The following is a 25,790-nucleotide window of genomic DNA, read 5'->3' as shown; positions in this document are numbered from 1 at the left end:
ATTCACCCAGATATTATTACTTTGATTACAGTGTAATGCTTGACTAATGCCTGACAACAATATCTTTAACCGTTTAAGAGCAAGAAGTCTAATTGTAAGAAAACAAAGCTATTATTTTTAAAAATCATAACAGGTATCTCTTCTTTATTGAGCCAACGTTTATTTTGTTGTCCTATTTAAATGTGTGTTTTTTTTTCTTTTAATATATTGGAAATATATATGGGAAATATTTAACGGTGTATTTATTGAGGGAGTGCTTATTATTATAACGCGGCTGGAGAATCCGCAGAGTTCGAGCTCTCACACACACACACACACACAAACACATAACAAGCACAACCACAAGTCTGACGTGTCTTTTCCTGATCATCTCGCCTCTGAGGGACGGAGAAAACACGCTGACTTTATTCCACACACATTCAAAGCTGACCGTTTCGTTTCATCCAGAGCTGCTAAAACTCTTTATTAGCCATACACGTTTCCCTGGAAGGATGTTCAGAAGCGTCCGGTGCTTTCAATGGAGTCACGGTGTTTGTCATTTGCTTGAGTTTCAGTCGTCTTCGTGCCAGAGAGAGGGTCCCATTCCACTCAGATATATATGAATATAGATATAAATATATGAGCCTCAGCCTTAACTGTACTCGTTTTTCCAATTCGACGCCTTTAGTTGTGCGTAGAGAAGCTACTACTAACTCCCTACGCGGCATCTATTAAACCACTAACTGTGCGACAGCAAAACAAACATAAAAAAACATGCATTTTTGTCGCAAAGCATTGCATTTTGGATTTCGGAGAACGTGCTCATTTTCCAGGAGGACAGAGGCATCGAGTTATGGACGAAGTTGCACCAAAATGGCTGAACGGCTCTTAAAAATGTTTACAAAACGGTTTACTGCTAATGCGACGCTCCAGCATTCCACTGACGGACTGTGAACCATCCGATGCAAACGTGTTTTTCTGTCATTTCACGTCTCTTGGTACCAGAGGATCTTTTCCCTGTGCTTATACGAAAGAGCCAAAGTTCAGCCGCGGCGTGTGTGTGTGTTTTATTTTATTCTGTCGTTTTTCCGTGATCTCCGTGTCTCTGTCCTTGCCTCTCTCTCCTCTACAGAGTCTCTCTGACGTACCAAGGGATCTTTCTTTTACTTTCAGATGTCTTTCTTTGTTTAATAATACTCTCTTTGTAGATCAATGGCCTTTTAGTGTTGCTTTGCTTCAGTTTGGAGTGTATCTTTCACTAATACTTGCAATAAAAAGCTTTGCTTTTGAAACACAGATCTGGGTTTTATTGGGTTTGTTGGTTAGTGCTGCAGATTCAGTCGCTGTGTTGATCGCGTATCATCGTTTGGATGTAACGTCTGTCGACTTTTAAATCCACTGGATAGACAGAAATAAACACTTAAGAAATAAGAGACATTTCTGAGACTCACTTAGATTTAAAATGGCAGATTTTCAAGGGGTTTAGTTTAAGAAACATAGGCTCATTGTGAAAACGTATCCCTATATACATTTCTGGAGATCACGAATTACGTAGCCAGAAGTACAGTACGTATGGCTGCATTTCATCTTTAAAGCGAATGATGCGGGGTGGTGTGCTGCCTTATCTTTTCAGGCTTACCAGCTGACCACTTACCTCCCTATGGATGGCTTTCCCACTGATACCAGTTTGCTCGGTAGCTCGCCATGTATGTCGGCGGACTTGAGATGCAGAGAGGAGATGACCACGACGACAGGGTTCGAGTCCGGTGAAGAACAATTCCAGAAATCAGGTAAGACAAAAACAGAAGCTTAATAAATTAAACAAGTAAATAACAGGGTGAGAATGTAGTAGAATCGTGGTAAAAATCAGGCGAGGGCTTTTCTTTTGGATTGTTTTTTAAAATTGTTGTTTAGGGAAGTCAGTGGGCGGGTCAATCGGTGCTTTTGAAAACACTATCAGTTGGGTTTAGGGTAAGAAGAGGGGTGGGCAAGTCGATCAGTCAGTCAGTCAGTTGACAGCAGCCTCTGGTGGATTTACGTGAGAACAGCAGGCATGAATGGCACTAGCCATAGATATATACACTAGATGTCGCATAGGGACCCTGAGCATGCGTCAATAGCGCCGCCACATTGGTACAGTGCTCCCAGGACAAATGTCATTCAACCGCACTAGTCAAGACAGTGTTATTACGTGAAGATGCGGGACTTTAGTGCTGTCTACGAGTGTAGTAAAGAGCAAACAAAGAATACAAAGCACAAAGGCAGAACATTACATAGGTAAGTTTTTTACATTTTTGTATGTTATGTACTTTTGTGCTACACAGGTAACCTTATTTATGATAATGCAGTCACTTACTGCTTTCACCATGAGGCAAAGTAGCACCAACTCGCACTAAATCCTCAGCTTAATGTTTTGGTATAGGTTTTTAATATGTGTGACACATAAAGATGGCTGTTTCCTATATTATGTGTACATATAATATATAGGAAAGAGGCCATTATCAAAACCCATGTTAAATACATGTTAATATAGGTTCTTTCTGTGTGGGCTCTCACTTATTTGCCATAACGTCAATCAAATGTGATGCCAATTTCAAGTGTTCGCACAAACATACATTTTTTTATTTGCATTTTTTTGGTTCTTATTGCTTTGATAAAAGACAACATGAGCTAGGCATCACATATGACAATTGCCAAAGTGAGATTTGAGCTATATAGGAGACATCTATCTTATGTACATACAGGGCTTATATGTGGATAGAAGCAACACAGAAGACATATGGCTAGCATATGCACATATATACACCTCATACCCTAAAAAAGAGAAACAAAACCATTTTTAAAAAATGTCTAGTGGTAAATCATACTAAACATTTACTATTTTAGGTCTGTTTGGATTACCTGAATGATTTACATTTGCTAAATGGCAGAATAATGAGAGACATTTTTTTTTGATAATTTTTTTTATCATTTCTAAATAGTCAAAAGTTTACACACATTTCCTTGGTATTTTTTTAGCTTTGCTTTTAAACTGTATAACTTTGATCAAATGTTTCGTTCCTCCTTCCACAAGCTCCTCACAATAGTTTGAAGTAATTTTGGCTCATTCCTCCTGACAGTATTGGTGTAACGGAGACAAATATGTAGGCTGTCTTGCTCGCACAAGCTTTTTCAACTCTGCCCACAAATTTTCTATAGGATTGAGATCAGAGCTTTGTGATGGCCACTCCAAAACATTCACTCTGTTGTCCTTAAAGCACATTTTAACTAATCTGGCAGTATGCTTGGGGTCATAATCTGTTTGGAAGAGCCATTTGTGGCCAAGTTTTAATTTCCTGGCTGATGTCTCGAGATGTTGCTTCAGTATTTAATGTTCTGTCTTCATGATGTCATCTATGCTGTGAAGTGGACCAGTCCCTCCTGCAGCAACATGATGCTGCCGCCCCCATACTTCACAGTTGGGATGGTGTTTCTAGGCTTGTAAGCTTTCCCCTTTTTCCTCCAAATGTAACACTGGTCATTATGGCCAAACAGTTCAATCTTAGCTCCATCAGACCACAGGATGCATCTCCAAAAATTATTCATTTTCCCAGTGTAATTTATCAAATTGTAATCTGGCTTGGCTGTTGATTCTGGCTTGTTGATTTTCTCATGTTGTCACACAAGGAAGCAGTGCGTTTGAGGTTTTACTTAAATACTATTCTACAGTCGTGCCTCCAATTAACCTAAATCTTGCCAATCAGAAACTTCCAAAACCTTGACATCATCATCTGAGCTTTTCCAGAGGCAGAATAATCTTTTTGTAGATAGACTTGACTATCAAGAAAAGTTATAACAATTTCTCAAAAAATCTCTCTCTCATTATTCTGCTATTAAGCACAACAGAAACATATGTGATAATCCCAACTTACCTAAAAGAGAAAAAGTTTAGTCACATTAACATCTGACTTTTTTTTTTTAATAGTTATGTGCTTTTTTTTTTTAATAGTTATGTGCCTTTTTATAGTGTATGTACACTTCTGCTTTCAACTGTAAATGCATATAAGCAGTGTATGTATTATCTTAAAGGTGCATATATACTGCATATAGGTTTCATATGCACATATATTCTCTTATGTTCTTTCCATGTGGGTTGTTTTTATATTTTAGGTTTAGCGTTTAATAAAATGTTTTTTTTTATTATTATTTAGTTTTTTTTTTTTTTTTAATTTTAGTCACTTGAATGTGTTTTATTTCAGTTTGGCAACATTTCTCATTTTGGTTTTCCATCTTACATGATGATTTAATCAGTAGTTTGACATAAAACAGAAAGGTAAAAACTCTTCATTCGCCCCATGTGATGCAGCTTTCCATCATTTACTTTTTATTGCAATGCCACCTTATCAAAAATGATGACTATTTTAGATGACAAGAACAACCCTAACAATACGAGCCCATATTATGAAATGAGAGTCCACCATCATGAACTATACTGATGCATAAATCACTGAAGATACAGTCTGTGGGTTTAAGTGGATCTAAAACTGCTGTCTCAGTGATGGATGAAGTGACCCAGAGCTTTATTCATTCATTCAGTCAGTAATTTTTCGTCTGTTAATAATAACTGATCATCTTTATCCGTGTCGAGTCTCTGTGTTCTCCGTGACAGATGGAGCTCGGCCGCGGCATGATCTCACCTCTCACCCCGCGTAAGGCTGCAGTTCTTCGGCTTGAAAGATGGCGGGAAGTCGGGGATTCCAGTTCTATACCGCCGCTAATTGGCTGCGTGCAAATTTCCAGCGGTGCTTGGAGGAGCTTTTCTCCCTCTGGAAGAATATCAAGGCTAGATTAACGCTCCTCCGGGACTCCTTGACATTTAACGCTGTTTATGTTGGCAATATAAGCTATTGTGGAAAGAGAAAGGAGACGTGCACTGACTTGAACATAAACCAAGGTAAGATTAACGACATGCTGGATGTAGGACAAGGACGAGAGATATAATGAACGCAAAAATAGATGTATTTTTGTCACCAAAAGTTTGAATGTAATTCTATACGTCAATTTGCATATCACTGACGTCATCACGTTCTACCGTTTCTGTTTGTTTAACAGCCTATGGTTACTAAAGGGGTATTTATAATTGCACTACACTTTATATATGCATGTTTATTTAACTAAATGTATTGCTGTTTGAATACAGTATATCATTATAGATGTGTAGTGAATGTGCAGTAATCTCTCATATGTAATAAACTCAGACAAGTTCAGAAACTGTCACTAAAATATCTGAGATTGTGAACAAGAAAAGAATAAACGGTCCAATTAAATTGTTAAAATAAAGGAGAAGCAGATCGGTTGGACTGTACAAGGGAAATACCTTCACACTGCCTGTGCTAAATCATTTGTCGTCGGTACGCAGAGGGGTGATCTGCTCTCGGGCTGCAGGTGGGAGAGGCTGCTGTAGAGGACTGACTGGGCCGCCTGTCAGTGCTGTGAGGCGGGGGAGGGGCCGGCGGCATCACACGCAGCTCGTTGAGAAGAGTAGGGACGGTACAGTTATGGACAAATGACAGTCTAAAAAAAAATCTCCAATAACACACAAAAAGTGGCTAGATTTGTCGATAGGGGGGTCTGAAAAGTCGCTAAATCTAGTGAAAAAATCGCTAAGTTGGCAACATTGGCGGCAAGCAATCAGAATGAAGTAGCCCACCGCTTGAAAGGTGTTCAGAGAACACAGACCTGTGAACTTTGGTTCCGACCACAGTTGTTCCCAAGAGTTTGATTATTGCTGTTGCCGGATTTTCAATTATTGAAGACGCCACTGAAAACGATCCTGCTGCAGTTCAAACTGATTTAAGGGTTCTTTCACACCTGTGAATCGATTCAGTTGTTCCGAAACAGAGATTACAGTTGTTACATTGTTGCTCTTTGCTCTTGGAGCGGTTCGCTTTCACACTGCAAAGTTTCTAATCGGACCAAAAGAGCTAAAACAAGTCACGTGCGAGTAAACTCTCCACACATTGGTCAGAGTGTCAGGGTTTATTTTGCAGCGTCCCAGCAGCTGTCAGGAGAGGTGGTGGTTTGCTGATGTTCGACATGGTGCGCGTGCGCGACGTGTCTGAGGAGAGATGCGGTGGGGAGGGGTGAGAAAGGTGCGTGACGATGCCTATTTGAGGACCGGGAGGGAGACGCGAGATTACCGGGAGATCATCACTCGATTGCGGGCATCCGGAGACTCGCGAAACTTCCCACCCTGCTCATAATTCTCTCTTCATATAGCCGTATGCCTATTACATATCCATAAAACACTGTGATATAACCGCGCTCGGATCGGATCGCTTTCTCACTGCAATCGAACCGCTCCAGGGTTCGTTTCAATCGAGCCGTGACCACCTCATTCAAGCGATCTCGGAGCGATTACTTTGGCGCGGAACAGAGCGCGATTGCCCTGTTCACATATGCCAATCGAACTGCGCTAACTGGGCAAACTAGATGCGTTCCGAAACAACAGTGTAGGTGTGAAAGCACTCTAAGTCATTTAAGTGTCTTTGAACATGGCATGGTTGTTGGTGCCAACAACTGGTGAAACTGCTGATCTACTGGGATTTTATGCACAACCCTTTTTAGGGTTTACAGAGAATGGTCTGAAAAGGAGAAATTATCCAGTGAGCGGCAGTTCTGTGGACGAAAATGCCTTGTTGATGCCAGAGGAGAATGGCCAGACTGGTTCCAGCTGATAGAAAGGCAACAGTAACTCAAATAAGCACTCGTTACAACCGAGGTCTGCAGAAGAGCATCTCTGAACACACAACACGTCCAACCTTGAGGCGGATGGGCTACAGCAGCAGAAGACCACACCGGGTGCCGCTTCTGTCAGCTAAGAACAGGAAACTGAGGCTACAATTCACACAGACTCACCAAAACTGGACAATAGAAGATTGAAGAAACGTTGTCTGGTCTGATGAGTCTCCATTTCTGCTGCAACAATCAGATGATGAGATCAGAATTTGGTATCAACAACATGAAGTATGGATCCATTCTGACTTGTATCAGCGGTTCAGGCTGGTGCTGGTGGTGTAATGGTGTGGGGGATATTTTCTTGGCACACTTTGGGCCCATCAGTACCAATTGAGTATCGTGTCAACGCCACAGCCTGCCTGAGTATTGTTGCTGACCATGTCCATCCCTCTATGACCACAGTGTACTCATCTTCTGATGGCTACTTCCAGCAGGAAAACACACCATGTCATAAAGCGTGAATCATCTCAGACTGGTTTCTTGAACATGACAATGAGTTCACTGTACTCAAATGGCCTCCACAGTCACCAGACATCAATCCAATAGAGCACCATTAGGATGCGGTGGAACCGGAGATTCACATCATGGACAAATGCGTGATGCTATCATGTCAATATGGAGCAATATCTCTGAGGAATATTTCCAGTACCTTTGTTGAATCTATGCCTTGAAGGATTAAGGCAGTTCTGAAGGCAAAAGTGGTCAACCTAGTACTAGGTGTACCTAATAAAGTGGCCGGTGAGTGTAAGTCATAAATTGAGGACAGAAACTCAGAATTCAGAGCCGTAAAATCAGATTTGCGAGATGTAAACTCACTCCTTGTGATTCTTTCCACGTCTTTCCCATTTGTGAACTTGTGGAATTTTGACCTCATAATTATGGAATACAAAAGAGCTCATTATGCAAATGTGATGCAGATGTGGTTTAGACTGATTACAGTCCAGAAGACCCTCACTTTCCTCATCTGTAATGTCAGATCAAGGAGAAACTGGGCCAGCTTTCAGCCTCCTCACTTCTCTCTGATCCAGATTACTTATCATTTACTATTCGAATATTTTAGGATCAACAAAAGTGCAAGAGTTATGGGCACAAACTTGAATTCACAAGGCAAAATTAGGCTCCGAAAATGAAAAACACTGTAAATATCTGTGTATTTACTTACTATTAAATTGAAAAGATTTCCGATTTTACATTTTTAATGTAAATAATAACAAAAATGCTGTAATTTTAATAATAATAATAACAAAAAACACTGAGTTTGTTGATGATCATATTAACACCAGAATGTCACATCCGACCAATCAGAATCCAGTGTTTGAGAATGCAATGTATTAGCTAAACCCCTGATGTGCTATATAAATACACTAATATTATAAATATCTTCTAGAAATGTGCAATAATACACAGAAACGGAGGATTAGTGGTGTTATTTTCGTCAGATTGGCAGGTCTGAGATCAGCGCGAGGCTCACAGGTGCTCTTCATAGGGTTCTCTCAGTCTCTGTGGTCTGTTCGCTCCATGTCTGCGTCTCCTGAAGTAGACAGAAAATACCAGAAAACTGATCAAAACCGAAATCCAGAGACAGAGCAACGCTAATACGGAGTTGTGTTTATTGTATGGATTATTAAATATGTATTGCAGTACAACTATACTGGCAGTTAAAAAAATATGAATATATTGAAACAAAATTAATAAAAAATGTATGATGAGATAGAGAGAGCTGCAATTATTAGTTCTGAATTTATATTAAGACAATTCAGTTTATAATTAATAATAATGTGACAGAATTTATTACTATTTTTATTTATAAATGTAAAATATTTCATGTGAATAATATACGCAACCATTTATTAATAATCTGTATTACCTGACAGAATTTATAACTATAATTATTATTAATACTTAAATATAATTGATGAATATTAATATATGGAAACTTTAGCAAAATAATCATCTCTATTACCAGACAATTCATAACTATATATTCATAATATTAACATACAATTATGATGAACATTAATATATGTATTTATTTATAGTTCATTCATTCATTCATTTTCTTGTCGGCTTAGTCCCTTTATTAATCCGGGGTCGCCACAGTGGAATGAACCGCCAACTTATCCAGCAAGTTTTTACGCAGCGGATGTCCTTCCAGCCGTAACCTATCACTGGGAAACACTTACACACTTTCATTCAAACACATCCACTACGGATAATTTTAGCCTACCCAATTCACCTGTACCGCATGTCTTTGGACTGTGGGGGAAACCGGAGCACCCGGAGGAAACCCACGCGAAGGCAGGGAGAACATGCAAACTCCACATAGAAACGCCAACTGAGCCGAGGTGCGAACCAGCGACCTTCTTGCTGTGAGGCGACAGCACTACCTACTGCGCCACTGCCTCGCCTATATTTATAGTTTATAATCTGTTTTACCTGACAGAATTTATATCTCTAATTTTTATTAATATTAAAATATAATTGATGAATATTAATATATGTAAACTTTTGAAAAATAATCATCTCTATTACCAGACAATTCATAACTATATATTCTTAATATTAACATACAATTATGATGAACAATAATATATGTATTTATATATTTGTAGTTTTTAGTCTGTATTACCTGACAGAATTTATATCTATAATTATTATTAATTTTAAAATATAATTATGATGTATAATATATGTAACAGCTTATTTATAGTCTGTATTACCTGACAGAATTTATAACTATATTTATAATATTTAAATATAATTATTACATTTTCAATTTATTTATTATTTTTTCAGTTGGTTTGCATGTAGCGATCTTCAAAATGAAAACATTTACATTTAAATATCTAAGAAATAAAGCAAAAAGTGAACACAAACAATGACAGTGATGCAGATGGTAACACACCTCCACAGTATAAAGGCCAGAGATGCAGCTACTACGGTCAGCAAGAGCAGCAGAAGCACAATAGCAGTCGTCGTGCTCCGGTTTGAATTATCACACGGCTCTAAAACACACACACACACACACTGCATTTAACATTTTGGGTCATTTATCAGCTCAACAGGTGGTGCATTTCTCTTAAATACACACTTGGTGCATGTGTAAATGCAAATATGCAATGCACACAACATTATAGAGTTCAATAAACATGACCGGGCTGCTACAGCCAAACCTTTGGTCACTTGTGCCAATACCAAACATCCGTTTCCATGGTGAAAGCAGCAAAAATCTTGGGCTGTGGACAATGTGAAGCATGTATTGTTCTCTGAGTCCACCTTCGCTGTCTTTCCCACATCTGGGGGAGTTACAGTGTGGAGAAGCCCCAAAGAAGCGTCCCACCCAGACTGATGATGCCCAGAGTGAAGCATGGCGGTGCATCAGTGATGGTTTAGGCTGCAATATCATGGCATTCCCTCAGCCTAGTACTCGTTCTAGATGAGTAGTCACTGCTAAAGACTACTGGAGGATCATGTGACCCAATGGGTCAAACATTGTATCCTGAAGGGGCTGCCATGTATCAGGATAATAATGCACCAATCCACAGCAAGACTGCCGGCAGAGTGGTTTAATGAACTTGTATGTGAAGTTGAACATCTCCCATGGCCTGCACAGTATCCTGAACCTAATATTATTGAGTCACGGGTGTTTTGGAGGAGCGAGTCAGGAAATGTTTTCCTCCACCAGCATCATGTAGTGACCTGGGCACTATCCTGCAAGAAGAATGGCTCAAAATCCCTCTGGCCGCTGTGCAGGACTTGCATCTGTCATTCCCAAGACCAACTGATGCTGTACTGGCCACAAAAGGAGGCCGTACATCAAACTAGTAAAACCAGGACTTTCAGTTTCATTATCCAGTCTCTGTATGCACACACAGCTGAAGTCCAAATTATTACACCCGATTCACACGGGGCTTCAGCGTCAACGCTTGACTGAGGATGATCGTCATAGCAGTGTCAGCCAATGAAGTCCTCAATCGGCTACTGTCTGAGCTGGGGAATGTGTATACTGCGATCTGATTGGCTGATGCTTCTGTTGGTGCTTGAAAAGTACTTCTGCAGTGAGCGACGCCACTGAATCGGCAATGACAGAGCCATAATTCAGTTCAGCAATGCTTGATGTCACCTATTCAAAGTAAATGGGAAGCATTGACGCTGACGCCCCGTGTGAAAGGGCCATCAGCCTTGCTGTGAGAAGTATATACGTATATATTTTTGAGTGCTGTTAGTGCATTAATTTTACTATTATGTATATAAAGTTATTTTGTAAGTTGCTACTATTCAATTAGGATAACTAGGCAAGTTTAGTTAATTATGCAACCCATAAACCCACACAAGTCATTGTATAACAGTGATTGTTCTGTAGACAATTGAAGCAAATATAACAACAGCAAATATACTGATTAACAGAAATAAGAAATATAAAAATAGGAAATAAACTAAAATAAATTCCTCACTCCATCAAACAAGACTTTGAATATATATATATAAATAAATATATATACTCACCGGCCACTTTATTAGGTACACCTGTCCAACTGCTCGTTAAAGCAAATTTTTAATCAGCCAATCACATGGCAGCAACTTAATGCATTTAGACATGGTCAAGATGATCTGCTGCAGTTAAAACCGAGCATCAGAATGGGGAAGAAAGGGGATTTAAGTGACTTTAAACATGACATGGTTCTTAGTGCCAGACGGGCTGGTCTGAGTTTTTCAGAAACTGTTGATCTACTGGGATTTTCACGCACAATCATCTCTAGGGTTTACAGAGAATGGTCTGAAAAAGAGAAAATATCCAGTGAGCGGCAGTTCTGTGGGCGCAAATGCCTTGTTAATGCCAAAGTTCAGAGTAGAATGGCCAGACTGGTTGAGGTCCAACCCGGTACTAGTAATGCCGAGTTCAGACTGCATGATTTACAAAGTAGTCATGTCACGGGATGTTTTCACACTGCATGACTATCTTGGCTAGCGTTTTGTCGCTGCTTTGTTTACACTGCAAGATGGATCTGCGACATGGACATTCACATTTCATGACTTTACAATAGAAAGAATCGCCGACAACTTCGTCCAAACTACGTCTCACAGCCAAAAACACGTGTATATCTTTTGTTATTAACTACATAATGAGAAAGAAGCCTTTAATGGGGTGGAAAATGTGCATATTTGCTCACCTGGGGTTGAAGGGAATGAGCAATTTCTCCTAAACTTTCTTTTTAACTTTCTGTATGAAACGTCAAACAGACACGTGTGCTACTGTCAAACCTTGACTAGTTTTCCTTCATTTCTAGGGTCCTAATAAACTGTAAATGAGCGCTTTGAACTTCTCCCCCAGCCTCCCGCTGGCCTGCAGGTACACACACAAGTGGATGCTGCTCTCTTATTGGCTGTTGGCAATCACCGATGTTATTTTCAGTCAAAACTCATTTCACACGGCATGATTTGAATCACCGACAGCCTCAGATATTCAGCACGCCAAATATCTCCCAGTCATCAGCGACTCATCTGTGATTCTCTCAGATCGCGTCTTTGATAGTTCATACTGTGTGATTGTCACGAGCACTGATTTGCCTGTGATTTCAGGCATTTGTCGGCGATTTCTCAAAATCTGTCGGCTAGTCAAAATCGGGGATAAAATCACGGTCTGAACTTGGCATAAGGTGTACCTAATAAAGTGGCCGGTGAGTATTAGGAAAAAAAAAATCACACATTGACTTCAACTGTACTTCCTGTATGTTTGATTTTTCATAACTAATATTTGATGCTTTATCTGCGGCACAGTGCAGGCTAAATGTGTGTTGCTGTACCTGCGGTGTATGAGGCTGAACTGTGGCCCAGTCTGTTGCTCACCACGCAGGTGAAGCGTCCACAGAAGCTGCCGGAGACCTGCAGAGACTCTCCATCACTGGAAACATGACCCAGTTTCTCCGTCAGCGGAACACTGTCATGAAGCCACGTGTAGGACGGCTCGGTTCCCCACGACTCCATACAGTGCAGGATAGAGTGAGACACATTCAACATCACCGACACGTGATGCACAGCCACTGAAAACACACACACACACACACACACACACAGAGAGAACAGCCTTACTTATGTTGACTTGGCTGGATAAATTAGAAGAATAAACATTTGTATGACCAGTACTTCTGCTTTTTCCATATACACTCACTGGCCACTTTATTAGGTACACCCGTCTAACTGCTTGTTAATGCTAATTTTTAATCAACCAATCAAATGGCAGCAGCTCAATGCATTTAGGCATGTAGACATGGTCAAGATAATTCTGCTGCAGTTAAAACCGAGTATCAGAATGAGGAAGTAACCGTGGCATGGTTGTTGGTGTCAGACTGGCTGGCCTGAGTATTTCAGAAACTTCTGATCTACTGGGATTTTCACGCACAACCATCAATAGGGTTTACAGAGAATGGTCCGAAAAGGAGAAAATATCCAGTGAGCGGCAGTGCTGTGGGTGCAAATGCCTTGTTGATGCCGGAGGAGAGAGGAGAATGGCCAGACTGGTTCCAGCTGATAGAAAGGCAACAGTAGCTCAAACAAGCACTCGTTACAACCGAGGTCTGCAGAAGAGCATCTCTGAACACACAACACGTCCAACCTTGAGGCAGATGGGCTACAGCAGCAGAAGACCACACCGGGTGCCACTCCTGTCAGCTAAGTACCGGAAAACTGAGGCTACAATTCACATAGGCTCACCAAAACTGGACTATAGAAGATTGGAGAAACGTTGCCTGCTCTGAGTCTCCATTTTTGCTGCCACATTCGGGTGGTCGGGTCAGAATTTGGCATTAACAACATGAAAGCATGAATCCATTCTGCCTTTTATCAACAGTTCAGGCTGGTGGTGGTGGTGGTGTAATGGTGTGGGGGAGATTCTCTTGGCACACTTTGGGCCCATTAGTACCAATTGAGCATCATGTCAACACCACAGCCTGCCTGAGTATTGTTGCTGACCATGTCCATACCTTTATGACCACAGTGTACTTATCTTCTGATGGCTACTTCCAGCAGGATAACACACCATAAAGCTCAATCATCTCAGACTGGTTTCTTGAACATGACAAAGAGTTCACTGTACTCAAATGGCCTCCACAGTCACCAGACCTCAATCCAATAGAGCAGCTTTGGGATGTGGTGGAATGGGAGATCCGCATCATGGATGTGCAGCTGACAAATCAGCAGCAACTGTGTGATGCTATCATGTCAATATGGAGCAAAATCTCTGAGGAATATTTCCAGTACTGTTGAATCTGTGTCATGAAGGATTAAGGCAGTTCTGAAGGCAAAAGGGGGTCCAACCCGGTACTAGTAAGTTGTACCTAATAAAGTGGCCAGTGAGTGTATACTAAATCTTAACTATACTTTTATATAATATTTTTTAATTATTATATGGGTAATTCATGAGAGGGCTTTCATTATGAGAACTATTAATGACATTTTGTTTGCAGTATTTCATATTAAAAGTTGATTTTGTGTTTATAAAAATGACTGAAATAATCTACCATGATTAGAGCTGAATATTGAATTCAATTACTCATATTTACTGTAGCTGAATAATGACACTATTGTTTGGACTGAATAATACGACTGTACAGAGTTGAATTTTCATCATGGATTATTATTTCCTTGTTTATCTGTGAAAATCTGCTTTAAAACAATTCACATTGTACTGTATAAAGGCCCACGAAATAAAAAAATAACTAAACAGTTTGTCTGTTGAGTCTTAGTTTTTAGTAGTTCAGGCTGAATTAAATAAGTAAAATGGGATAAATTAATAACAATAAATAAAAAATAATTGTAAGTAAATATAAAAATGAACTAAATATAATAATATTAATGATGATAATAATAATTACTATTATTATCAGTAGTTGTAACAAAACAAATAAATAAATGAAATAAAATGCATAAAATAACTTATGTTAAAAATAATAGTGCATAATTCATAAAATAAATGAATATAATTTGAAATAATACATATTATTATTATTATTATTAAAACAATTAAATACATTAAATTCTGTTTAATTAAAAAATAATGATAAATAAAAATAAATAAAATTAGATACTATTATTATTATCATTATTAAAAAAAATTAATAAAATTAAAAAACCCTTTTAATTAAAAATAAATGAATGTAAATAGATAAAATTTGGTTATAGTAATACAATTATTTAAACAAAAAAATTTAATTAATATAATTATATGCTAATAAAATGTCATTAAAATATTTTTTAATTATTAATTAAACATAAAATTAAACTAGTTAATATTATAATATCAAAAATAAAAACAAAATTATTAATTAAAAATAATAAAATAGATTAAAAAATTTAAATAAGTAAAAATAGATAATATATAAAAATAAAATAAATAAAAAACTTCAAAATTGTTAATAAATAATTATAAAATAAATAAAATTATATAAACAAAATAAATTTATTTAAAACCTTTTTTAAATGATCGACCTAAATTTTTTAGATATATTTTATTGTTTAAACATAACTTTTAATCACAAAAAACCTTTTTAAATTATTACCTAAAAGTTAAATATTTAAAAATAAATGTAACATTGTTATATCCAAATATTATATTTTTGAATGATTAATAATAAAAATAAATTAATGAATACAATTAAATAATATAATATGTATTTAATATATAAACAAAAATATTTTTTTTAAATAAATGTAAATCATCAGTTTAATGTAAAGGAGACTATAATAAAATGCATGGATGTTGAATGATCTTACGATACTCCTGAACGGTCGTCTGTGCGAATCGTCTCTGTCCAGCAGTATCAGTGACAGTAACAGTGTAAAGTCCGGCGTCTGCTGACTGATAATCTCTGATCCGCAGCGTCGCTCCCTGATTCTCCAAACTCACTCGTCCGTCAGACTCTTTCAGAGGAAACTCAGCCAGCGTTGATCTTTTCCCAGAAGCCTTTTCACTTCTCTCCCAGATGACTTTAAACACGTGTTCAGTGTCCAGCCGCTGGATTTGAGCCTGTAGGAGCAGATGCTGACCTCTGATCACATACACAGGCTGAGGGTTCGAGAAGTGAACAGACAAACACTGAGCGCTCCACAACCCTGCACATGTAAAACACACAACATCACACACACGCATTATTATTACACAATGCAAAAAAAATTTTCATTAGATTTACTTAGATCCTAATTTTTTTTTAAAGGGCACCTATTTTACCCCTTTTACAAGATTTAAGATAAGCCTTTTGTTTCTCTAGAATGTGTCTGTAAAGTTTCAGCTCAAAACACCATCAGATTATTTATTATAGCCTCCAGAATCTGCTCATTTTGGTGTCTGAGTACAGTGTATCTGTTTTTGTAACCTGTGACTTTAAATGCTCCTCGCTCATTGTTCCCACATGCATGTCAAGCGGCACCATTTCAATCTTTCTCATGAAGCCCATACGGAAGTAACTGAAACTGCCATTCGTGGAAATTTTGCTAGTTCTGGCTCTATAATAGAGCAAATTTCAATTGAGCCCACTGTTAAAATGGCCAACTACAGCAGAAACAAAAGCTGTTTACAGCCTGGTACAAAGAACGATTTTGGTTCATAAAGCTAATGCTACCCTTCATGACAACTGTGAGGGGGATGAATGTTTTTATAACTCATCCGTTTCTTTTATATTAGACTATATTAAGTCTGCATAATTAAGGGCGTGGCCACTTGAGTGACAGCTAGGTCTTGCTGGTCGGCGTCACGTCACCTCAGCTGATTCCGGCTGATTAGCCGCTGAACTGCATATACATTGTATTTTTGTTTTGTTGTGGCTTTACACAGTCAGTTGCCTTTTGGGATTATTTCCTACAATTATCAGATGATATGGCATGCTGCGTGCACTTAATTGTGCTCACAAACCATTCACTTGGTCTCCATTTCCTAGGTATACTTATACACCATCTCTATAAATGTATTTGTTTTATTTAGCATAATTTATCATTTATAATTATCTTTAGAGCTGTAATGTACTCCAGAATCTGCCAGATTGATTATTATAGATTGATAATCATTCAAAAATATAATATTTGGATATAACAATGTTACATTTATTTTTAAATATTTAACTTTTAGGTAATAATTTAAAAAGGTTTTTATGTGATTAAATGTTATGTTTAAACAATAAAAAATATATATAAAAAATGTAAGTCAATCATTTAAAAAAGGTTTTTAAATAAATCTATTTTGTTTTATATAATTTTATTTATTTTTGTTTATTTTATTATTTTTATCAACAATTTTTAAGTTTTTTTATTTTATTTTTATATGATATTGTCTATTTTTACTTTTAAAATTTTTTTTAAAAAGGCTCTAGAACAGTCATCTGAAGCGTTGTCATACTGTGTTATGCTGAATTTCATCAATAGTCTTGCAATTTACTAACACAGACTCCATCTAAAGTGTTTGGATGGTATTCGCGTTTTCCTCCTGTAGAAATACGTCATAAGAACAATGCTTAGTGGCTCAATGTATTACAGCAGTGTTTTTAAAAGACTAAACACTTTATTGATATAGTGTACAGCCAAGCACATGTGGTCAAAACACAAACGAGTCGCAGGTAATAAAGAATTAAGTCTAAGCAAAATGCTAGCAGGCGTCTGTGGCTCTGCTCACGCTCCGCCTCTATGCCCTTATTTGGTATCCCCCAGTTGATGGTTGGCCACTCCTATATATAGCTTAATTTGCGCTCTTCAGAAACCTATGGGGAATGTCACGGATACTACATCCATATCTTTTAGAGTTTAAGGTGCATGTCTGCTTCTCATCATGCGTTACATCAGATAAACAGCAGTCAGTGATAGAGACAGACACAGATGAAGCTGAAATACAGCTAGTTAGTCAAAAATACCAAGTAAGTTTATTTGATGTATTTGTGGTGGAGTTTATTCAAGCCTTTATGAAATGATGAGTCTCACACAAATACACGTTTACTGACACCATGCACCGTGGTGATTGAAACGGTTAAGAATTACAACACACTCTGATATATATAATGTTTTAAACTTATAAAATCACAGAGAGTTGGAACAGATAGTTTAATCCCAGTTTATTTGCAAAAAAAATTAAAATAAATTCTGTTTATACATGATATTATAGAAACATTACACTTGTCAATTAATTTGGTGGGCGGGGAAACCGCACTCCCTACGTCAGGTTGCAGTGGGCCTCAAAATCAATTCCAAAATCACAATCAGATTACAAAAGTTGATGTTTCCATTATAGGTGCCCTTTAAGCAGACCCCCTAGTTTTTCACACTTTGTGTGAATTTTTATTTTTAATTTTTTTGCGATTAAAAAATTACTAATTTTGTGGCGGTAATTCCCAGAAATTTGCGGACAATTTTGCGACTAAAACATAAATATAATATTATATTTTATTTACCATATTAGGTAATCTACTATGTTAGGTGTGCAATCTGACACAATGACAACGACACAAATCATAAAAATAAAGCTTCTTAATTATGGTCTCTACTCAAGACAAGATCTAAAACAGATCTAAAACAATAGGGATTAAGCCAAAGAAAGGCTGTATAATTTTTATGCACAAACTTTTTCTCTCTCTCAGATTTTACTCCCCGGAGCATCTGACATGTACAGTAGCGTACTCGGAAAATGCGCTAGGGCTTCCCCTACTGTAATACACCTAAAACACGGATTGCCGTAAAAATCTTCGCTGAGAAGTGTTTTGGTTATCTCTCGTTAACTGCAGGGAAAGAGTTCAACGAAATCGTTTATCGATTTCATGAACAATACCAGCCATACGTGTAAAGCACAAATAATGTGGAAATCGCGAAAAACTAGGGGGTCTGTTTAAGGTCAGCCCAACGTGTATAAACATATCCACAGAACAGGATTTGCAAAGAAACTCTCTGTGAACAGCTGCACATCAAAAATAACTTTTCCAATGTTTTAAAAACAGAGCATGTTTGTAATATAGAAAAAAAAAATTTTGACAATAAAATAGAATCCAAATCCCAGGGATTTTGAGGCTCACTGCAACATGACGTGGCAGTGCAGTTTTCCCTGCCCACCAAATTGACTGACAGCAGCGTATTAACATGTCTCCATAGTAATGCATATAAACATAGAACAGAATTTGCAAAGAAACTGGGGTTTAAAGATCTGTTCAACTCTCCGTGATCATCTACAGCTCGAGAATGAGTTTTACAAGTTTAAAATGTTTTGTAATAGAGACAATATAATTCATAACCACTGGAATCAACACAGCTGCATAGTGTCAGTACAAATATAAACAAGGACGCTTCAACAAACACAACAGACATTCGTGCGTGACTTATTGTAGCAGAAAGGCTTGAATAATATTCACCTTACTTGGTATTTTTGGATCTCTGCTTTATTCGTGTCAGTCTCTGACTGCTGTTTATCTGACGTGATGCATGAGAAGCATGTTGTAATGGTGGGCTGGGAGAACCTGCTCATCCAATAATAGTTCAATTTATAATAAAGTATTTATTAAATACTAGCTGATCTAACTGTAGGCTACATGGTTACAAATAACTGGTAAGGTTAAATAGGAAAGAAAAATCAATGGAAGAAAAAAAAACAAAAAAAAAAACTATAAAGATGAATATTGGAGATATTTTATGCTCGAGAAACATTTTTTTATTGTTAATATAAATGTTGAAATAGCAGTTCTGTTATATATAAATAAATATGATATATAACTAAACAAATAATTAATAAGAAATAAAAAAAATATATATATATATATTTAACAGCTGCCTGATTTCATGAAAAAGGATACTTTTTCTGATTTCTTTGTTAAATAAAAACATTTGAAATCATGAATCATGAAATAAAAATCACATTTGTTTTCAGAATTCAGCAACTGGCCAATCGAGAGCCACAAAACAGCATAAAGAACTCACAGCAGACTTTAAAAAGCAGCAAAACAGCGGTAAATCTCTGTAGTCGCGGCTCCATGATTCCTGCATAAAGAGAGAAAACAGCACTAAAACTCTTCATACAGTGCATTACCAGCGTAAAGGTCACACACACACACATTATGAGTAATAATGTTCATAACTCACCTCTGATAACCTCCTGAAACAGACGCTAGTGTCCAGAATGCTCAATCCCATTAAACACAAAAGTGAGGCTTTCCCAAAGCACACACACACACACACACACACACACACACACACGCACACGTGTTGTTTGTGACGCTCAGCTCTGTTGTATCTGTGAACTCCACTGACCAAGTGAAAGGTCTTTAGGCGTTGACCAAACTGAGCTGTTTCCTTTTTCCCTTTCCTGTGGAGTAAAGCCACTATTCTCTGTTTCAACAAGCAGATCTTCCTTATGGAGAAAACCCTTCAGCATCAAACACACACTCACACACACAACTGCAGTTTCAAAAAAGTTTTTCATATAAACTTGAACAACAGCAGAATATGCAGAACAAATGATATAATTTACATTGTTGTAAACAAGACAACTAAGTTTAACTTGATGAACAGTACAAATTATTCATTACAATAAACAAAAGCATATTCTTTCAGCCCCTTATGTTGAAGCTGACTTAAATCTAAATTTGCTGACTTAAATGCTAATAAAAACAAGGGGAAAGACCAAGAGCAATGAAGTATTTTCCCTGAGAAACTTTAAACCTTAAACTGAAAACTGAGCTACACATATCTACAGTCATAATATAAAAGTGCAATTACTCAATCAAACAAACAAACAAACAAACAAACAAACCAATGCAAGTATATACAATTCTCGTAAAAGTAATAAATTGAAATTAAATTCAAGTCATCTCTTTGTGAGTGGATGCATCAGTACGGCTGGGCTGTTGTTTTTTTCCAAACAAAAAACCTGAAACGAAAAGGTTTATGTGAACTTGGTAAACAGACTAGGTGATATATATTGAAATATTACAGTACATCTGGTCCGACTTTATATTCAGTGGCCTGATTACTATGCACTTCTATTTAAATGTATCATTTGGTCCAATGCACACATGTCTTTACATTGTACTTGTATTTTAAAAAATGATCTGTAATTGCATTATAATTACACTGTTCACCCTTTCCTCACACCCTAACTCACACTTAAACCTACAGTTAATCCCTCTAAACGTAACCATATCCTCCCTCAAATAGAACCAGAAGTGTTGTCCAATACAATATGAACACAATATTGTAAATAAATATAACACCACATTGTACTTTAGATTTAAGTACATAGTAGTCAAGGCCACTTAATATAATTTGGGAGCTATCTTTTTATATAAATTATATATTTATATAACTTTAAAAATCTGTATTTAATCGAACAAACATGATGGAACCTTGGGAAATTAATCAGTGTGTTAGTACTATAAGTTTTTTTTCAGTAGAAAACAAGTACATAGATGTTCAATATGACCCCCTCCAGACACTCGAGTGACATCAGCGCGACAGTTGTGGTATTCCTTTTGAAGTGTGTGTGTTTATATATATATATATATGTATGTGTATATATATATATATGTATGTGTATAAATATATATATATATATATATATATATATATATATATATATATACATATATATATATATATATATACATATATATATTTATATATACATATATATACATACATGTGTATATATATATATACACATATATATATACATACATACATATGTATATATATATATATATATATATATATATATATATATATATATATATATATATATATATATATATATACACACATACATATATATATATATATATATACATATACACATACATATATATATATATATACATATACATATATATATATATATATATATATATATATAGATACATACATATATATATATATATACATACATATATATATATATATATATATATACATACATATATATATATACATACATACATATATATATATATATACATACATATATATATATATATATATATATATATATATATATATATATATATATATATATATATATATATATATATATATATATATATATATATATATATCTATATATATGTACCGTGTCTCCCTTATATATATATAAGGGAGACACGGTGGCGTAGTAGGTAGTGCTGTCGCCTCGCAGCAAGAAGGTCGTTGGTTCGAGCCTCAGCTGGGTCAGTTGGCATTTCTGTGTGGAGTTTGCATGTTCTCCCTGTGTTCACGTGGGTCCTCCTCTGGGTGCTCCGGTTTTCCCCACAGTCCACAGACATGCGCTATAGGGGAATTGGGTAGGCTAAATTGTCCATAGTTTATGAGTGTGTATAAGTGTGTGGATGTTTCCCAGAGATGGGTTGCAGCTGGAAAGGCATCCGCTGCGTTGATTAATCAAAGGTCGCCACAGCAGAATGAACTGCCAACTTATCCAGCACATGTTTTATGCAGCGGATGCCCTTCCAGCCACAACCCAACACAGGGAAACACCTATACACACTCTTTCACACTCATACACTACCGCCAATTTAGCTTACCCAATCCACCTATAGCGCATGTGTTTGTACTGTGGAGGAAACCGGAGTACCCAGAAGGATCCCATGCCAATACAAGAACATGCAAACTCCACACAGAAATGCCAACTGACCCAGCCGGAGGTCGAACCAGTGACCTTCTTGCTGTGAGGGAACAGCACTATCCACTGAACCACTGTGACACCTCAAACTAATTATTTGGAGATTAATATATTTTAAATGTATCAGTTTCAAAGTCAGACATCATCCGAAATTGGTATCAAATAAAAATGAAAGTATATAATATAAATAATCACAATAGTCACAGATTTACTTTCATACTGATGGTCTTACCCGGTCAGAGCTGCTGCTAATGCTGCAATTATAATTCCAACTGCAATCAATCCGTTGCAACAGGGATGATGGGCAGAGTCTGATGGAAAAAACACATTTATAAACATTAAAACCAGCCACAGACATTAGGCTTTACTTTTAAAACACTGTATATTCCTTCACTTTCATCAATTGGTGAATTTGTTCCTCGACACTGGCTTGCTTGATTTGTGACTTGATTTGTAGCTGCTTTTTTTTCAGTGGATTAACTCGCATGCATTAATTGTTCACCTAAAGACTATCAATGTGTGATAGCAAAGTAAACACTGTACATTTTGATGTCACAATGACTTTATTAGATAGTAAACATTTATACTAAAATGCAAGTAAACCAATTGGCAACCTCCCGCTGTCCCTTGTGAAGCCAATACGTAAGTAACTGAAACGGCAATTCATTGAAATTCCGCTAGTCCTGGCTCCATAATACAGCAAATTTCTATTTAGCCCACAGTTAAAATGGCCAACTTTGCAGCAGAAAAAAAGCTGTTTACAGCCTGGTACAAAAAGATTTTGGTTCATACAGCTAATATTACTCTTCATGACAACTGTGAGGGGGATGAAGTTTTTTATAACTCATCCGTTTCCTTTATATTTGGCTATATTAAGTCTGCCTAATTAAAGGCGTGGCCACTTGAGTGACAGCTAGTTCTCGCTGGTTGCCATCACATCATTCTGGCTGATTAGCTGCTGAATTCGGCATATTAATTGTATTTTTGTTTTTGTTTTATGTGACTTTACACAGTCAATCACCTTTTGAATATATTTCTTTCAATTATCAGATGATATGGGATGCTGTGTGCACTTAATTGTGCTCACAAACCATTCACGTGGCCTCCATTTCCCAGGTGAGTGAAGTTATATACTTACATACCATCTCTATAAATGTTTTTTTTTTTTATTTAAAATCATTTATAATTATCAGGGCTCGAAATTAACCTTTTTGCTTGGTAGCACCGGTGCTCCTAACTTTAAAAATGTAGGCACATCAGCCAAAATTTAGTCGCACCCACGAATTATGAGCACCGTTACTACAAGTGTTATACAAACATATTTATTGCATTTGAAATCAACACTAATCAAACTAACAAGCAAAAAATATATATATATATATATATATAAATATGCGTGCGTGAGGAAAATATGTCTCAACAAAATCCCGTGATCACAAGAAAATAGATTTTTATAACATAACTGAGTGACAAAAAGATACACGGAGCGCTCACTGGCCCTGCACGCACTGCTTGACATGAATAAATCCATTAACAATATAACTGTGCTGTTCTCACGGGTGCTGTCTGATATTGCACTGATGCTTTTGACACATACTGTACCTTATTATATGCATACGTCATGTTAATAGCAATACTGGTCTTTTCATGAGTAGCGATATTAGTTTACTCAGTGTAAGCCCGTTTGCGATGGTGTACGTGATGTTAAATTTGACATATCATCTCTCGTGCTAGATGTGGCAAACAGTTATCTGAAAACTCCATCCCACAGACTTTTTATAGTGGACTTGAAGCCAACAGAAGTCTTCTACTCTTGGAAAAGTGTAGATGGTGGATTAACATTCAGCACATGATCACTAGTAAGATGTGTCATTATTTGTAACTAGGTGGTTTCTAAAACTAAATCTGTCTGCGTTATCTTCATTCTCATCTTCAGCGCTTTAGTTTTCCGCGGTAGTAGCTCTCTGTCATCCGAAGCCGGAAGGGGCTGACTGAGTGATTGACAGCTTATATTAACCAATCATTCAGTGCCAGAGCAGTGGGCCAATAAGAAGAGTGCGAAGCCGGGGCAAGCATTACGGATTTGGATTTGTTTACTGCAGCAAGTTGACATGACAACTGTTTTAAACCATTCCTGAGCGCTGCGTTTCACGTTCCAAGTGCAAACAAACAGCTTAGAGATGCATTCTGCATGAATGTCTCCCGAATCCGCACATGTGGTGAACATTTTGCAGTAAAAACTGGTCGCACACAACCATTTTAAGCACTCGCAGAAATGTTCCCAAATATATTTTAAGGTCGCATAGATAAAATTTCGGGCGCATATGCGACCAAAATGGTCGCAATTTCGAGCCCTGATTATATTTAGAGCTGTAATGCACTCCAGAATCTGACAGATTGATTAGCTGTAGGCTCTAGAACAGTCATCTGAAGAGTTGTCATACAGTGTTATGCTGGATTTCATAATTAGCCCTGCATTTACTATCACGGACTATATTTGAAGTGTTTGGAAGTAGTTAGCCCGTAGAAAAACATCATAAGAACAATGCTTAGTGGCTCAATGTGTTACAGCAGTGTTTTTAAAAGACTAAACACTTTATCAATATAGTGTACAGCCAAGCACAAGTGGTCAGAACACAAACGAGTCGCAGGTTATGAAGTATTTAGCGTTCTCCTTAAGAAAACCTGTTTAAGCAAAATGTAGCTCACGCTCCACCTCTTTGCCCTTTTTCCGTTACCCCCGGTTGGCGCTATGACACGTGAACAAAATGGCGAAGGTTGGCCACGCCCACTTGTTGCTTCATTTGTGCTCCTCAGAAAACTATATTGGTGACATCACGGATACTACATACATATTTTTTAACTTATGAAGTACTCATTTGAAATATAAGTGGTGATAGAGGGTAGGAGAAAACACAGAAGAACCAAAGAAACTTCTCTAAATATAAATGAGTTGAAACAATGCATCTTTTGAATACAGATCGTTTTAGAATAATTGGCCAACACCTTTTCAATATGAAATAAATTTGTGTATGCTTTTTTTGACAATGTTATTGTCTGAATCTTAAGTAAAAATTAATATCAAAAGTTGAATCATTTACAGGGTATAATACCTTTTTAAGACTTTTTAAAGACCATATAAGAATATTTTAAGACCTCATCGCCACTTCGAGTTCTAATCAGTATCAAACCTTTAACTTAATAAACCGTTGCTAATAAAGTTTGTTAACAAAGCTTGAAAGAACAAATTAAATGGTTATTTTCAGTAACGGTTTAAACTCGTCTTTCTCCAACCAGGAGTATGTAAACTTTTATTTTCCCATTTTGCCGACTGTTTCGCTCTATGGTTTCGCTACATGTGAAGAGAGTCTCATCACCTTCCCACGTTTGTCACAAATTACGTGAT

At 36.9% G+C, this 25,790-nt stretch overlaps 1 protein-coding gene across 2 annotated transcripts in view; it reads right to left on the bottom strand.

The window, feature by feature from the left end:
- Positions 1–7,890: 7,890 nt before the first annotated feature.
- The window catches only part of LOC137487230 (uncharacterized), a 36,649-nt gene continuing 18,749 nt past the window's right edge, over positions 7,891–25,790 (bottom strand). For both annotated transcript variants that reach the window (XM_073925593.1, XM_073925594.1), the window contains exons 5-11: positions 22,617–22,695; positions 19,855–20,641; positions 19,693–19,752; positions 15,526–15,864; positions 12,561–12,797; positions 9,662–9,761; positions 7,891–8,287 (exon numbers count right to left, since the gene is read on the bottom strand). In XM_073925593.1, coding sequence (XP_073781694.1) covers positions 20,602–20,641; positions 22,617–22,695 — 119 coding nt within the window. In that variant the 3' untranslated portion in view covers positions 7,891–8,287; positions 9,662–9,761; positions 12,561–12,797; ... (1 more) ...; positions 19,693–19,752; positions 19,855–20,601. The remainder of the gene's footprint in view (positions 8,288–9,661; positions 9,762–12,560; positions 12,798–15,525; positions 15,865–19,692; positions 19,753–19,854; positions 20,642–22,616; positions 22,696–25,790) is intronic.

This window comes from Danio rerio, chromosome 16 (genome assembly GCF_049306965.1).
Source record: "Danio rerio strain Tuebingen ecotype United States chromosome 16, GRCz12tu, whole genome shotgun sequence".
Classification (NCBI taxonomy): domain Eukaryota; kingdom Metazoa; phylum Chordata; class Actinopteri; order Cypriniformes; family Danionidae; genus Danio; species Danio rerio.
The sequence above is the reverse complement of the archived record's forward strand: the minus strand, read 5'-3'. Positions and strand labels throughout refer to the sequence as shown.